Source organism: Salvelinus sp. IW2-2015, linkage group LG27, assembly GCF_002910315.2.
Source record: "Salvelinus sp. IW2-2015 linkage group LG27, ASM291031v2, whole genome shotgun sequence".
Taxonomy (NCBI): Eukaryota; Metazoa; Chordata; class Actinopteri; order Salmoniformes; family Salmonidae; genus Salvelinus; species Salvelinus sp. IW2-2015.
In genome coordinates, this window is record NC_036867.1 from 27688989 (window position 1) to 27706613 (window position 17625).

General features: G+C 43.0%; 1 protein-coding gene across 2 annotated transcripts; it reads left to right on the forward strand.

Moving 5' to 3' along the window:
• The first annotated feature begins 7612 nt into the window (after positions 1-7612).
• On the forward strand, positions 7613-16928 carry LOC111953608 (chromatin-remodeling ATPase INO80). Of its 2 annotated transcripts, none has more exons than XM_070435467.1 (3): positions 7613-8039; positions 14104-14319; positions 14724-16928. In XM_070435467.1, the coding sequence occupies exons 1-3, from the start codon at positions 7940-7942 to the stop codon at positions 14942-14944; spliced, it is 537 nt and encodes a 178-aa protein (XP_070291568.1). In that variant the 5' UTR covers positions 7613-7939; the 3' UTR covers positions 14945-16928. The 2 variants fall into 2 exon arrangements, with proteins under 2 accessions (XP_070291568.1, XP_023990416.2); XM_024134648.2 differs by having other exon boundaries at positions 7650-8039; positions 14721-16928.
• Positions 16929-17625: the final 697 nt, after the last annotated feature.

Genomic DNA, 17625 nt, shown 5'->3' on the forward strand with positions numbered 1-17625 from the left:
AAACATACCTTAGAGTAAACAACATTCAGACGTGAACAACATTAGAGTGAACAACATTAGAGTGAAAACATTAGAGTCAACAACATTCTCAGAGTAAACAACATTAGAGTTGAACAACATTAGAGTAAAACATAGTTAGTTGATAAACATTAGTGCTGAACACATTTAGAGTAAACACATTCAGAGTGAACAACATTACAGTAAAACAACATTAGAGTGAGCAAATTAGAGTAATCCAACTTAGAGTGTAACAAACTTAGAGTAAACACATTAAGCGTAAACAACATTAGAGTGAACAACATTAGAGTAAACAACATTTAGAGTAAAGAACCATTAGAGTGAAGCAACATTAGAGTAAACAACATTAGAGAGTAACAACATTAGAGGTAACAACATTAGAGTAAACAACATTTAGGAGTAAAACACATTAGAGTGAACACTTAGAGTGAACTACGAGTAAAAACATTAGAGTAAACAACAATTAGAGTGAACAACATTTAGAGTCGAGACAAGGCATAGAGTGCAACCAACATTAGAGTAAACAACATTAGAGTAAACAACATTAGATCGTAAACACTATTAGAGTGGAACAACATTAGAGGTAAACAACATTAGCGTAAACAACATTAGAAGTAAACTAACTGAAGAGTGAACAAATCCTCCCGTAAGTATAAAACCATTAGAAAGTAAACAACATATCAGCAGTGAACAACATTAGAGTGAAACAACATCCCTCGAGTAAACAACCAGTTAGAAGTGAAACTAACACAACATTTAGACGTAAAGCACACTGTAAGAGTGAACAACTTAGAGTAAAGCTTCAACATTCACGAGTAAACAACCATTAGTGCTCGGAACACATTAGAGTGAACAACATTAGAACGTGCACAACATTAGGAGTAAACAACATTAGAGTGAACAACCATTAGAGTACAATGCATTAGAGTGAACAACATTTAGAGTGAAACAACTGAAGAGTGAACAACTTAGAGTAAACAACATTAGAGTAACAACATTCCGAGTAAACACTATTAGAGTAATACAACATTTTAGCAGTGAACAACATTAGAGTGGAAACAACCTTAGAGTAACAACATTAGAGTGAACAAGATTAGATGTGAAATCAACATTAGAGTAAACAACATTAGAGTAAACAACATTAAGAGTAAACAACATTAGAGTAAACAACATTAGAGTAAACAACATTAGAGTAACCAACATTAAGAGTAAACAACATTAGACGTGAACACATTAGAGTGAAGCAACATTGATAAACAACATTAGAGTAACAACCTTTAGAGTAAAACACATTAGAGTGAACAACATTAGAGTAAAACAACACTTAGAGTGAACACACTTCAGAGTGAACACATTAGCGTGAACAACATTAGAGTTTAAACAACATTAGAGTAAGACAACATTAGAGTGAACAACAGTCTTTACGAGTGAACCGAACATTAGAGCTAACAACATTAGGAGTCGAACGAACATTAGATAACACACAACATTAGAGTAATTACACACATAGAGTGGAAACACATTAGATGTCAAACAACTTGAGAGCTAAACAACATTAGAAGTGACAACATTAGGAGTAAACTTAACCAATTAGAGTAAACAACATTGAGTAAAAGCACATTAGAGTAAAACAACATTATGTAGTGGGCACAATTAGAAGTAAAACATTAGAGCTATACAACATTAGAGTAAACAACATTAGAGTACACAACTGAAGATGAACAACATTAGAGTGACAATTAGAGCTAAACAACATTAGAGTAAACAACTTTAGAGTAAACAACTTAGAGTGAAAAATTAGAGTAAAACATTAGAGTAAACACATTAGAGTAAACAAATTAGAGTAAAACAAGCATTAGAGTAAACAACATTAGGAGTACAACAACATAGAGTAAAACAATCGAAGAGTGGAACAACATTAGATGTGAACCACATTAGAGTAAACAGCATTAGAGTAAACAACATTAGAGTAACAAATTAGAGTGAACAAACATTAGAGTGAAAACATTTAGAGTAAACAACATTAGAGTAAACAACATTAGAGGTGAACAACATTAGAGTGAAGCAACATTAGAGTAAACAACATTAAGAGTAAACAACATTAGAGTGAAAGCACAGTTAGAGTTAAACAACATTAGAGTAAAAAATTAGAGTGAACAACATTAAGATGTAACAACATTAGAGTAACAAAATTAGAGTAAACATCATTAGGTAAACAACATTAGAGTGCACAACATTAGAGTAAAACAACATTAGAGTAAACAACATTAGAGTAAACAAATGTGAGTAACAAACATTAGAGTGAACAACATTAGGATGTAAACAACATTAGAGTTGACAACTGTAGTTAGAGTTAAGTATGAGTGAACAACATTAGAGTAAACAGAACATTTAGACGTAACACATTAGAGTGAACAACATTAGAGTGAACAACTGAAGAGTGGAGTACACATTAGAGTAACAAGCAGAGTAACATTAGAGTAAACAACATTTAGAGTAATCACAACATTAGAAGTTGAACAACATTGAGTAAACACACATTAGAATGTAAGAAACATTAGAGTAAACAACATTTTGAGTACCACAACATTAGAGTAATACCCAATTAGTAGCTAAAGACAACATTAAGTAAACAACTTAGAGTGAACAACATTAGAGTGAATCAACATTAGAGTGACCAACATTAGAGTAATTACGGGACTTCTCAGAGTGATCACAAAACATTAGAAGTATTACCACGGCTTAGTACGTATACACAACATTAGAGTGCGAGTACCAAAATTCTAGAGCTAAACAACATTTTAGCACGTGAACAACATTAGAGTGAACAACATTAGAGTACAACCCCAACATTAGAGCTATAACAAGTCATTCACGAGTAAACAATCTTCAGAGTGAAAACATTTAGAGTAAACAACATTTAAGAGTGATGACAACATTAGAGTAAACAAATTAGAGTGAACAACATTAGTAGTGAACAACATTAGAGTAAAAACTTAAGTGAACAACATAGAGTGAACAACATTAGAGTGAACAACATTAGAGTAACAACATTAGAGTAAAACAACATTAAGAGTAAACAACATTAGAGTGAAACCACATTAGAGTAACACATTAGAGTAAACAGACATTAGAGTAAACAACATTAAGAGTAAACATCATTAGAGTAAACAACATTAAGAGTAAATCAACAATTAGAGTGAACAACTTAGAGTGAAACAACATTAAGAGTAAACAACATTAGAGTAGCACTTACCATTAGAGTATAACAACATTAGAGGTAAACAACACTTAGAGTAAAACATTAGAGTGAACAACATTAGAGTAAACAAAACTTTTATCGAGTTCGGAACATCACATTAGACGTAACCTCCTTCTGAAGAGTGACACAACAATTAGAGTAAACAACATTAGAGTAAACAACATTAGAGTGAACAACATTAGAGTAGACAAAATTAGAGTGAACAACATTGGGAGAGTAACAACATTAGAGTGAAAACATTAGAGTGAACTAAACATTAGAGTAGGGGCACAACATTAGAGAAGTAAACAACAATTAGAGTAAACCATTATCGAGTGAACAACATTAGAGTAAAACAAGCATAGAGTGAACAACATTAGAAGTAAAACACATTAGATGAACAATCCATTAGAGTAAACAACATTAGATGAAACAACATTCGAGTAAACAACATTAGAGTGAACAACACTTAGAGTGAAGCAACATTAGAGTAAACCCACATTAGAGCTGACAACATTAGAGTAAACAACATTAGAGTAAACAAACATTCGAGTGAACAACATTAGAGTAAACAACATTAGAGTAAGACAACTCATTAGAGTAACAACATTAGAGTGAACAAATTAGAGCTGAACCAACATTACGAGTGAACACCACCCATTAGAGTAAACACATTGAGTAAACACATTAGAAGATGAACAAATTAGAGTAAACAACATTAAGTAGCTCAACAACATTAGAAGTAAACATAACATTAGAGTGAACAACATTAGAGTGAACACATTAGAGTAACAACATTAGAGTAAACAACATTAGAGTAAACAACATTAGAGTATACAACATTACGAGTGAAGCCAACATAGAGTAAACAACATTAGAGTAAACAACATTAGAGTGAACAACATTTAGAGGTAACAACATGAGAGTGAACAATCAGGGGCGTGGAACAGTGACATTTCATTGAGTACCAACAATTTACGCAGTAACAAATTAGAGTGAACAACACTCTAGAGTGAAACAACATTAGAGTAAACAACATTAGCAGTAACAACATCTCAGACGTGCACACACATAGAATGTCAAAGGCAACCATTGAGTGAACAACATTAAAGAGTAATACCACACGGCTCTCTAGAGTAGGAGTCTAACCCACCTCTCAGATGTCGTAACACAGGTTCAGAGGTACTACTACTCTGAACATATAGAGTACAACACACCTCATTAGGTTAATCCGAACCTTAGTTAGCTGAAACTCCTGCATAGAGTACTTTAACCATTATTGAGCAGTAAACAACCATCTAGCAGCCTAATTCACCATGTATTAGGGGTACTACCTCTCTTCCGCACAACATTCTGATGTACCGGACAATCGTTAGATGTCGATTACTCAACATCTAGAGTAAACAATTCCATTAGAGGTCATAACGCACTACTTAGTTTTGACCAACATTAGAGTTGATTATCACCGCCTAATCCTTTGTCTAATAGTTGATCTTGTGTTCTTTATGCGTGTGTTGTTCCTCTCTCCTCTTCAGGCGTTCTGGGGTCAGATGGGTCAGTACTGTGTCAGGCAATTCTGGAGGAGTGTTCTACCTAGAAAGTGGAGGTCCTGCCAGAAACAGCTCCAGGAACTCAGGCATCGCTTCAAGTTTCCAACTCAGTTTCGTCTTTTGATCCCACTGCCACGCAGTATGAGATCATGTCACAGGTTAGTTTTTTTTTTTCTTTCTTTTCGTCTTGTGCTCTCTACTGTCACGCAGATAGACATGCAAGCAGGTTTAGTGTGTTTCGTGTCTTGTTGTAACTGATTTGTAGAATGCCTGTGTGTTCTTCTGTGTTGTGGGCCTCTTTGATGGAGCTTACAGTTTCGTCTGTGTCTTCTCTCCTTGCTTGTTGTAGGTGATGGCATAATGCCTGTTGTGTTCTCTGTGTTGTGGTGATGGATAATGCTGTATGTTTTTCCTGTGTTGTTAGGTGATGGAGAATGCTGTGTGTTTTCTGTGTTGTAGCTGATGGAGAAGTGCTGTGTGTTTTCTGGTGTTGTAGCTGATGGAGAATGCTGTATTCTTTGTTTCTGTGTTGTAGCTGATGGAGAATGCTGTGGTGTTTTGTGTTGTAGTGTGATGGAGAATACTGTATGGCTTTCTGTTTGTTGTAGCTGATGGAGAATGCTGTGTGTTTGCTGTGTTGTAGCTGATGGAGGAGATGCTGTTTGTTTCTGTGTTGTAGCTGATAGATGAATGCTTTGTGTTTTTCTGTGTTGTACGCTGATGGAGAATGCTGTGTGTTTCTCGTGTTGTAGGTTGATCGGAGAATGCTGTGTTTTTCTGTGTTTGTACGCTGATGGAGAATGCTGTGTGTTTCTGTGTTGTAACTGATAGAGAATGCTGTGGTGTTTCTGTGTTGTTGGTGATCGAGAATGCTGTGTGTTCGGTTTAAGGTGATGGTAATGCGTGTGTTTTGGTGTTGTAACTGATAGAGAAAATGCTGGTGTGTCTTCTTGTGTTGTTGGTGATGAGAGATATGCTTGTGTGTTTTCTGTGTTGTAGCTGATGGAGAATGCTGTGTTGTTTCTGATGTTGTGCTGATGGAGAAATGCTGTGTGTTTTGTCTTGTTGTAGTTCGATGGAGAATGCTGTGTGTTCTGTGTTTGGTAGCTGATAGAGAATGCTGTGTGTTTGTGTTGTAGCTGATGGAGATGCTGTGTGTTTTCTGTGTGTAGCTATAGAGAATGCTGTGTGTTTCTGTGCGTAGCTGATGTCGAATCTGTGTGTTTCTTGTCTTGTGTAGCTGATGGAGAAATGCTGTGTGTTTCCTGTGTTGTAGCTGATAAGAATGCTGTGTGTTTCCTGTGATTGTAGCTGATGGAGAATGCTGTGTGTTTCTGGTGTTGTAACTGATAGATGAATGCTGTGTGTTTCTGTGTTGTTGGTTGATAGAGATGCTTGTGTGTTTCTGTGTTTGTAGTGATGGAGAATGCTGCTGTGTTTTGTGTTGTAAGCTGATAGAGAATGCTGGGTACACCTTTAATTGCTCTCAGAGTCACTGAAAGACACCCTTCTTCTTCTTTCTTTCTCCCCTCTTCGCTCGTCTCATCTCTCTCTCCCCCCTCTCTCGCTCATCGCGTCACTAGATTCTCATCCATCACCCCTCCCTCCGGGCTCGGCAGCTCTCCTCTCTCCCCCTCTCTCAGCTCTCTCTCTCTTCCCTCTCGTCGTCTCTCTCTCCCCCCTCTCGCTCTCGTCTCTCATCTCTCTGCTTCGCTCTCTTCTCTCCCCTCTCGTCCGCTCTCCTTCTCCCTCTCGCTCGCTCTCTGTCTCTCTTCCCCCCTCTCGCTCGTCTCTCTCTCTCCCTTGCCCCTTCGCTCGCTTCGCTCTCCCCTCTCCTTCGGCTCTTCTCTCTCCTTCCGTTCCTCTCCTCCTCTCCTCCTCTTCTCCTCTCACTCTCCCCTCCTCTGCTCGCTCTCTCTCTCCCCCTCTCGCTCGCTCTCTCGTCCTCTTCCTCTCGGCTCTCGCTCTCTCTCTCCCTCGCTCTCGCTCACGCTCTCTCTCTCCCCTCCCTTTCGCTCTCCCGCTGCTTCGTCTCTCTCCCCCCTCTCGGCTTCTCTCCCTTCTCCTGCTGTTCTCCCGCCACTGGTTCCTCAAGCGAGAAGGACGAGAGGAAAAAAAACGCCGAGCCTACAAAAGATCCTAAGAGGAGGGCAAGACGTGAACCTGGTCATCCTTACAATGTCCGCGGACAACGTCTACCTCTCAGCCGACGGAGATGATTCATTATCAGTGTAAGACATGGACGACTCTCTGCTATGCCTATGTCCTTCAAGTGAGGTGAGAGAGGAGGAGAGCGGGAGGGGAGGGAGGAGGGCGAGGGCGGGAGGAGAGGGGAGGGAGGGAGGCGAGGGAGAGAGGGAGGAGAGGGGAGAGAGAGAGGGAGGAGAGGGTAGAGCAGAGGGAGGAAGGGGAGGGAGGGAGGTGAGGGAGGAGGAGGGAGAGAGAGGGGAGGGAGAGAGGGAGGAGGGAAGGGAGGAGAGGGGGAGAGAGGGAGGAGAGGGGAGAGAGAGAGGGAGGAGAAGGGGAGGAGGAGAGGAGGGAGGGAGGGAGGGGAGAGAGGGAGGGGAGGAAGAGGGGAGGGAGGGGAGGAGGGAGAGGGAGGGAGGAGGAGAGGAGAGGAGGTGGGGAGGGGAGGGAGAGGGGAGGAGGGAGGGGAGGGGAGGGGAGGGAGGGAGGGGAGGGGAGGGAGAGGGGAGAGGAGAGGGAAGGAGTGAGGGGAGGGAGAGGAGGGGGGGGAGGAGGAGGGTGAGGGAGGGAAAGGGAGGAGGCGAGGGAGAGGTGAGGGAGGGAGCTTTGACCTGCTGTGTCTGCGACCTCTGACCTTACTGACTCACTCCTTCACCTTCTATTGGTCTTTCTCTGGGTTTTGTCTCCATTGTGGACACATCTATTCCCTTTCCCTTCATACTTGTATCCCTTCTTCTCTCCACCTCCTTTGTGTCTCGTTCTTGGCATTCCTGGCCCCTTTCTTCTTCCTCCTCTTCCTCACCCTAACCCCCAGGTGTGTGCGTCTCTCCTGTCTCTCCCTGGTCAGATCTCTCTGAGTAGTGAGCTCCAGCCCAGCTCCCTACCTCCAGACCAGGACCCAGACCAGGATCCAGATCCAGACCAGGATGAGAGCAGTAGTGACATGCTAGTCATCGTAGACGACCCTGTGTCTTCAGCACCACAGTCCAGGGCCACCAACTCACCTGTCAGCGTGTCTGGATCCATGTCGGACAACATGAACGGTAAGACAATGATAGTTAATCGATTTAAAGAATCAGTCCGTCAGTCAGTTTAGGCAATCGATGAACACAGGACTGATTGTGATCGAGCAAATTAATTGATTGATCAGTCAATCCATCAATTAATTGGTCAATCAATGAACATCTGAGGGATTGTAGTACTTGAAGCTATCCTGTACAACGTGGGTGGTCCAACGTGGGTGGTCTGTGTTTTGTGATTGGGTGATATGTGTTCAACTCGAAGACAAACGTTAAGTAATGAGTCATGCATTATCATCTACTCTGGCACCTGATGAAAACCTTTTGAGCTCGCATAGTAGTAGCATCAAAATCTCTGACAGTTTTGACACACCGATGGGGTCAACGGCGCTACGTGGTAGCGACGGGGTCAACGGCGCTACGTGGTAGCGACGGGGTCAACGGCGCTACGTGGTAGCGACGAGGTCAGTCAGAAGAGGTAGGCCCTAATCGGTGTGACTGGCTAGCTGAAGGTGATGTTCTCCTCTTTATTTAGATCACAGTAGTATTATCTCTGAGAGAGTGAGTCTGTTACCCTATATGTATGCGATACCTGATTATTTGAGCCTGTGCCATTTTGAATTTGCTGAAAGCTATCAATAATAACTCAGAAATGTGATTTACAGTGCTCGCAGTTTGCTGTTAGGTACATTATGGCCCTAGGCCTATGTTCCTCTTGGCTTGTGTTTTCTGTCCAATGGTTTCTTGGAAGAATTAGGTCAATTTAATGGTGGTTTAAATTCTGACCCCTCTGACGTACTTTCAAAGTGTCTTGTGACCCACCTGATCAATAAAACAATATTTCAAACTAGCATTAATGATTTAGCTGCTTTAGTTCTGGCCCAGGAGAATCTATCCAACTCCAATCCTCCTTTTGGGAAACTCTACAATCAGAACCAGTCCCAGAATAACACATTCTAGAAAATAAAGTTGTTGGCATTGTCATGGTGATGTGTTTGTGCCAATAGAATGAGTGATGACTCTGTGCTAATGAGATGAGGGCTGTAGTGTAGTCGACTGGGCTGGGGGTTGGAGGGTTTAGGGACTAGATGAGGGATGTAGTGTAGTCGACTGGGCTGGGGGTTGGAGGGTTTAGGGACTAGATGAGGACTGTAGTGTAGTCGACTGGGCTGGGGGTTGGAGGGTTAGGGACTAGATGAGGGCTGTAAGTGTAGTTGCCGACTGGGCGGGGGTTGAGGTTGAGGTGTAGGACTAGATGAGGGCTGTAGTGTATCGACTGGGCTGGGGGTTGGAGGTTGAGGTTTAGGACTAGATAGGGCTGTAGTGTAGTCGACTGGGCTGGGGTTGGAGGGTTTAGGACTAGATGAGGGCTGTGTAGTGATCGACTGGGCTGGGGTTGAGGTTAGGGACTAGATGAGGGCTGTAGTGTAGTCGACTGGGCTGGGGGTTGGAGGGTTTAGGACAGTAGGGCTTGTAGTTTAGTCGACTGGGCTGGGGGTTGGGGGTTAGGGACTAGATGAGGCTGTAGTGTAGTCGACTGGGCTGGGGGTTGGAGGTTGATGGTTACGGACTAGTGGAGGCTGTAGTGTAGTCGACTGGGTGGGGATTGGAAGGTTTAGGGACTAGATGAGGGCTGTAGTGTAGTCGATGCTGCTGGGGTTGGAGGGTTTAGGGACTAGTGAGGGCTGTGAGTTTAGTCGACTGGGCTGTGGGATTGGAAGGTTTAGGGACTAGATGAGCGTGTAGTGTAGTCGACTGGCTGGGGGTTGGATGGGTTAGGGACTAGATGAGGGATGTAGTGTGGTCGACTGGGCTGGGGACTAGGGGATTACACTAAAGAGGGAGATTTTAGCATGTAGACTACTATATCATGCAGAAAGCAGAGTGAGGTAAGTTGGAGAGAAGGAGAGGGAGATGAGATGGAGATGAGATGGAGTAAGGGAGGGATGGGGGAGGAGTGCATACTCTGAGTGGAGAAGTTGTGGTATATTACAGTCTGTCATAGGGAAAGAGGGAGAGGAGGAGGGTGATGTCTGAACCACAGCGTCTGGATCAGAACCCAGAGATTAAGAAATGAGTTGGGCTGCAACCTCAGAGGAGAGGATTGGGCCAATCATCAGACCGGAACACACTGGAAAAGGAGATTGTCTGCCACGGTTGTATGGAGTACTTGTTAAAGTCTTAGAGAGATGATGTAACATGGTTGAATATATATATATTATGGTAGATGTGAAGCGTTAGTCAAATCAATCAAATGTATTTTTTTTAAAGTCCTTTTTACATCAGCAGATGTTACAAAGTGCTGTACAGAAACCCAGGCTAAAACCCCAAACAGCAAGCAATGCAGATGTAGAAGCACGGTGGCTAGGGAAAACTCCCTGGAAAGGCTGGAACCTTGGAAGAAACCTAGAGAGGAACCAGGCTATGAGGGGTGGCCAGTCCTCTTCTGGCTGTGCCGGGTGGAGATTATAACAGAACATGGCCAAGATGTTCAAATGTTCATAGATGACCAGCAGGGTCAAATAATAATAATCAGTAGTTGTAGAGGGTGCAACAGGTCAGCACCTCAGGAGTAAATGATCGTAGCCGATCATTCAGTGTTAGAGACAGCAAGAGTACAAGTGAACAGGTCAGGGTTCCATAGCCGCAGGCAGAACAGTTGAAACTGTAGCAGCAGCATGACCAGGTGGACTGGGGACAGCAAGGAGTCATCAGACCAGGTAGTCCTGAGGCATGGGCTCAGGTTCTCAGAGAAAGAGAGAGAGACTATTGCAGCATAAATACTTGGAGGCTGAGAAAGGAGGCGTTGGGAGACACTGTGGCCCTGTCCGACGATACCCCCAGACAGGGCCAAACAGGCAGGATATAACCCCACCCACTTTGCCAAAGCACAGCCCCCACACCACTAGAGGGATATCTTCAACTTACCATCCTGAGACAAGGCCGAGTATAGCCCACGAAGATCTCTCCCACGGCACAAACCCGAGGGGGGCGCCAACCCGGACAGGAAAATCATGTCAGTGACTCAACCCACTCAAGTGACACACCCCTCCTAGGAACGGCATGGAAGAGCACCAGTAAGCCAGTGACTCGGCCCCTGTATAGGGTTAGCGGCAGAGAATCCCAGTGGAGAGAGGGGAACCGGCCAGGCAGAGACAGCAAGGGAGGTTCGTCGCTCCAGAGCCTTTTCGTTCACCTTCACACTCCTGGGCCAGACTACACTCAATCATAGGACCTACTGAAGAGATGAGTCTTCAGTAAAGACTTAAAGGTTGAGACCGAGTCTGCGTCTCTCACATGGGTAGGCAGACCATTCCATAAAAATGGAGCTCTATAGGAGAAAGCCCTGCCTCCAGCTCTTTGCTTAGAAATTCTAGGGACAGTAAGGAGGCCTGCGTCTTGTGACCGTAGCGTACGTGTAGGTATGTACGGCAGGACCAAATCGGAAAGATAGGTAGGAGCAAGCCCATGTAATGCTTTGTAGATTAGTAGTAAAAGCTTGAAATCAGCCCTTGCCTTAACAGGAAGCCAGTATAGAGGCTAGCACTGGAGTAATATGATCACATTTTGTGGGTTCTAGTCAAGATTCTAGCAGCCGTGTTTAGCACTAACTGAAGTTTATTTTGTGCTTTATCCGGGTAGCCGGAAAGTAGAGCATTACAGTAGTCTAACCTAGAAGTGACAGAAGCATGGATGAATTTTTTTCAGCTTTTTCATTATTTTTTTTAGAGGAATGGGAGATACGATATAGGCCGATTCATGTATTATTATTTAAAAAATTCTGGGTCACGGTTTGGCTTTTTCAAGAGAGGCTTTATTACTGCCACTTTTAGTGCGTTTGGAGCACATGGATAGGGAGCCGTTTATTATGTTCAACATAGGAGGGCCAAGCACAGGAAGCAGCTCTTTCAGTAGTTTAGTTGGAATAGGGTCCAGTATGCAGCTTGAAGGTTTAGAGGCCAAGACTATTTTCATCAATGTGTCAAGAGATATAGTATTATAAAACTTGAGTGTTTCCCTTGATCCTAGGTCCTGGCAGAGTTGTGCTGACTCAGGACAACTGAGCTTGGGAGAAATACACAGATTTAAAGAGGAGTCCGTAATTTGCTTTCTAATGATCATGATGTTTTCATTAAAGAAGTTCATGAATTTATCACTGCTGAAGTGAAAGCCATCCTCTCTTGGGGAATGCTGCTTTTTAGTTAGCTTTGCTACAGCATCAAAAATAAATGTTGGATTGTTCTTATTCTCCTCAATTAAGTTGGAAAAATAGGATGATCGAGTAGCAGGTAGGGCTCTTCGATACAGCACGGCACTGTCTTTCCAAGCTAGTCGGAAGACTTCCAGTTTGGTGTAGCGGCATTTTACATTCCAATTTTCTGGAAGCTTGCTTCAGAGCTCGGGTATTTTCTGTATACCAGGGAGCTAGTTTCTTATGACACATGTTTTTTTGTTTTTATGGGTGCGACAGCATCTAAGGTATTACCCAAGATTACATTTTGTTACACAGTTAGGTGGTTAACCGATTTTTGTACTCTGACGTCCTTGGGTAGGTGGAGRGTGTCTTGAAGGGCATCTAGGAATCTTTGGGTTGTCCGAGAATTTATAGCACAGCTTTTGAATGATCCTTGGTTGGGGTTTTAGCAGATTATTTGTTGTGATTGTAAACATAATAAAATKGKGGYCYGATAGTCCAGGATTTTGAGGAAAAACATTAAGATCCACAATATTTATTCCACGGGACAAAACTAGGTCCAGAGTATGACTGTGACAGTGAGTAGGTCCGGAGACATGTTGGACAAACCTCACTGAGTCGATGATGGCTTCGAAAGCCTTTTGGAGTGGGTCTGTGGACTTTTCCATGTGAATATTAAAGTCACCAAAAATTAGAATATTATCTGCCATGACTGCAAGGTCCGATAGGAATTCAGGGAACTCAGTGAAGAACGCTATCACAATCTCTTTCAWTAATGACAGGAATGGAGGAGGTCTTTATTCCGGTGAGATTGCTAAGGCGAACACCGCCATGTTTAGTTTTGCCCAACCTAGATGGGGATAGCTGAGCTGACTACACTGCTAGTGGCAGATTTTAAACCGTTCTCTCTCTCGCCCCCCTCTCCCTGGGAGATTCTTTTCCTCGACTCTCCTCTCCGTGACCCGGAAACCGAAAAGTGGCCGCCGTATGTAGGCGTGTCTTCCTCTATCCTCCCACGAGGAAGCACAAGGCAGCAGAAGCTTTTTAGAATGTGACTGTCCCTTTGAATCAGCTGTTGTCTCCGAATAGAAAACCACACATTTCAAACGATACGCTACTTGTCTTTTTATATATAAAATGTCTCGCACAACAAGGGTAAATAGATTTTTATTTTGCCGATTTACGCATGTTCCTCTGTAAACTTAATTTGTCTGACGTACTAGTGGAGGAGAATTATTTCATACTAGCGCATTTGTTTCCACGTTCCCTCTCTTTGCCGCTTCTCCTCGATTTCCTTAGATTTTTTTTTCAAAAGGAGGTGAGGACGGAGGAGAGGACGCGAGGAGTCGAGCAAAACCAAGACATTAAACCAGTAGATGGGGATAGCTCTGACGCCATCCACSTGTTCCTATGGAAAACTCCCGATGGCTCATGAAGATGGAACTATTTGAATTTGAAGCGCACCATAATGCTGATTGGGGCTGAATGGCACCAAAAAGTAATGGTTAAATTGCTCGTAACTAGCAAAGGATCATGGTCGACGTAGTCATTTTCATCCTAAGAAAGTCAACATTAATTTCTATGGCATGAGGGCGAGAGCCGCCTTGTTGCCTGCCGGCCCACCGGCTCCAATCCAAAATGGATCACTATTTAATTAAATATCTCGATTTGTATTTAACTTTAACAATTCACAGTTGGGGTTTGAACTTGATCATTTTAGAGCCCAGAATTATTGGGTGTAGTTTCCATAGGTGTTCTAGGGCAGACCAGGGCTTTTGGCACTGCTAGGTTTCTAAACAGTAGCCGAACCAGCAGAGTTGGTGACTTCAACGCTCCAGACCAGACACTGGGGGGGCCTGAGCAAAACCAATTGAAATCGCCTCTCCTTTCCAGGTGTGTCTAATCAGGACACGTCCAGTCCGGGGCGGGGAAGGTCTGGTAGGAGCCGGGGACGACCCAAAGGCTCTGGGTCCAGTTCTGGAGGCGGAGCCAAGTCTGCAGGGAAGGGGCGTGTCAGGAAGTCGACAGCGGGCAGCGCGGCCGCCATGGCAGGAGCGATGGCCGGGGCTGCAGCAGCCTCAGCAGCCTACGGATACAGTGTGACTAAAGGTATGTTAATGAGTTTACGCTTTCATTAAGTCATATGCGGTTGCTTTGTTTATGTAGTCCATTTATGTGAAGAATGAGTTTAAGGTTTGTAGTTGCTTGGGTCATTGAAATATTAGCAGGAAAGCTGATGAAGCTCAGGTATTCTTCTATGAAAAATGGCAAAACACACATTTACAGTTTAATGTTAGATCTGGCATGCAAAGCAGCAAACAGACTTTCACCTTGTTTTCATTGTTTTGTCTCTAGTGCCACAGTTGGAAGTTTATTTATTTATTTATTTTACCAGACCAGGTCAATTAAGATTTAAAATGTTTTTATCATCTGTCTTTGCCTTCTCCTCCCTCGCCCCCTTCCCGACCCTCTCCCTCCTCTTCCCTCTCCCCTACCCTTTCCCCCTCTAGCAGGTCTCCCTGCAGCCTCCCCTCTTCAGCCGTCTCTGGGTCGGTCAGGGACGGCCCCGGCCTTCTCCCCCAGCAGCAGTTCCTCTCCCAAGGGGAAAGGTGGCACTGTGGCCCCCAGCCAGAGTAACCCCCAGCAGAAACAACCAGGACATAGCCACCACCACAGTCATGGACATGTGACAGGAAGGAAGGGCAAGGGACCTGGCGGACCTGGGGCTCGATAGCATGTAGAGATGATGGACATCAACACAGTACACACACACACACACACACACACACACACACAGTCCTAAGGACCTGATAGAGGCCAGATTGATCCAGCCCTGTGTTCTGTGTTTTAAACAAACACATCTGCTGCACTGACCAGCTTCAACTGTGAGCCCATGTGACCTGCTCCACAACCAATCAACCCAGAGGTGAGATGTTCCTTAACCAATCACACACCTCACTACCTGGAGGACCATGCTATCCCAGAAGGCATAGCGACGGAACAAATGGGCACTGTCGGGCATGATGGACACTAAACTATTCTGTGTGTACACACACAGACCATCATCGCAAGGTCCAAAACACACCCTCATCGCTTCCACCAATCACCTCTTCCTTCAATTAGTACCGTCCTCAGTGGACAGTTTCTGCCTCCAGCGTGTGTGTGTGTGTGTGTTGTGACCAAGAGTATTAAGAGTATTTCAAAGTGGTTTCTCTGTGATGAAAATAGACTTGGTTTTCTGTCTAAATAGTGAAAAGCAACTACCCTGAGAAGCACCTGTCTGTGCTGTATTGAGAACTCCCTTTTGACACTCAGTGAGTTTGCAATACAGCGCCAGCAGACAGACAGGCACTCGGGCTTTAAGGCAACACCTTACAGCAACAATGCATCCACGCGTTAAGGGCTTCTAACACATAGAGTGCTCTCTCCAAATGGTGTTCTCCACTGAGCCATCTCATCCGTTAGGTAAAACAACTTGTTTAGGATTAGATCGGAATGCTTGCATCAAACACGTTAGGTTTATGTCATATGTTTTAAAACACGTAGTAATGTTGAACTACTCTTCTCTGCATTTCAACAACAGAATGTAAATTCGTACCAAACAACTAAAACGGACTGCTTTTTTAATTATAGCTCTTATTTTTATATTTATAGACCAACCGATGTTGTCATAGTGACCCATATCAAAAATGGCAAATTTCAATACCGTTCTGAAAAAAGCGTCTCTTTCTCCATAGAGTTTATCCCAACACAATGAGAAATGAAGGAATTCTAATATATATATTTTGTGGGATGAGAACAGATTGAGGGGGTATTTTGTGGTAAATTGAATTCCAAAGTGGTGAGCACTGCTTAATAAAGATGTGTTGCTGATCTGTTTGTGTAAAACTCTAGTGTGCTTCTGAAATGACACCCTGTTCACTATATCGTGCCCTACTTTTTGATTAAACTCTGGCCAAAAGTAGTGCACTATTTCAGGAATAGGGAGCCATTTCAGTTGTAACCTAATAGGTGTCCTTTAAAACATAACTTGGATTGTAATATGTACCATAGAACTGAAGTTAATTTAAAAGTGGGTAATAATTTATCAGAATTCATGTGAACATTGTAAAAAATTGTATTGATGCCATTTTTATTTTTTAAAACAAGAAAGAGAGAAAAAAAAAAGTTAAACTTCTGATCAGAGTCTTTTGTCTTTGTGATGTCATTCAGTGATGTTTTGGGGTATGATGACTCGTGTTAATTAAAAGTTGTTGAACTAGGGTTGCCAAATCCTGGTAATTTTCCCACATTTCCCAGTTTTTTATTTTTTATTTTAAATTTTATTTTATTTTGTTTGGATTTTTCCCCCAGAAGTGTTGGTTGGAGGATTCTCTGAATTTCTGCTTAGTCATTCCCTCGTAATCCCACATCTTCCAACCAGGATTTCTAGAAAACCGGGGAATTCTGGGAAAGTTAGCGTAATTGTGCAACCCTATGTGGAACCAAGCACTATGTCTAGTTTTGAGAGTTTGTTCTGTGTTGGATACTATAGTGTGATGATGAAATCTCTTCTCCTATAACATGTAAATAAAAAATTGAGGGCGACATGTTGACCCCTGGTTGGTTCTTCCCCCAGTCTGCCTGTCTATTTTTATAGGTCATGTGTAAATATGAATACAAAGCTGTCATTTTACTAACCGGAGAAGCCAATTCAAAATAAAAGATTGATTAATCGACTTGTGTTGTGATGATGCGTTTAACAGCATATGCACTGGACATGTACAGTAGGCCTACTGTAAAACATTTCTTAGGTCAGAAAACTTTATTTTTCCCTTCAGAAAAGGTCATAAATATTCAGTTTACTACAGATAAACCGATGCAAAGCATAGACACACTTCAACCAAGGAGAGTTAGAATGAATACCTCAGTTCACTGTGCTCTTTCAGCTGCTCTTGACTGTCACATATTACGCAACCATTTACTGCTATGTATTTCTGCTATGTATCTCATATAGCCCTGCGGAGGTTTGTTTTTAGTCGTACAGTCTGTCCCCGTGGGAGTGTTGGCTGCTAGTTATCTTCGTAGCAGGTTTTTGTAAAGGCAGCTAGTGCAGCACTGTGGTCTAGCCAAGCTTAGAGTCCAAAATGACACCCTATTCCGAACATAGTGCACTACTTTGAGCCCTAAAAGCCCTGGTCAAGAGTAGTGCACTATAAAGGGAATAGGGTACTGTTTGGGATGTGAAGCCAGAGCAGAAAGTACTGGACACACTGATGAAGCCAGAGCAGAAAGTACTGGACACACTGATGAAATCAGAGCAGAAAGTACTGGACACAGTGATGAAACCAGAGCAGAATGTACCAGTACTTTTGCTCTGATTCATCAGTGTGTCCAGTACTTTCTGCTCTGGTTTCATCAAGTGTGTCCAGTACT

Excerpts from the sequence above, each read along its gene's own strand:
- LOC111953608 (XM_024134648.2), top strand. The coding sequence starts at position 7,940 with ATGCTAGTCATCGTAGACGACCCTGTGTCTTCAGCACCACAGTCCAGG. Across the intron at positions 8,040-14,103 it reads CATGTCGGACAACATGAACG|GTGTGTCTAATCAGGACACG; the intron begins GTAAGACAATGA and ends TCTCCTTTCCAG. Across the intron at positions 14,320-14,720 it reads CGGATACAGTGTGACTAAAG|CAGGTCTCCCTGCAGCCTCC; the intron begins GTATGTTAATGA and ends TTCCCCCTCTAG.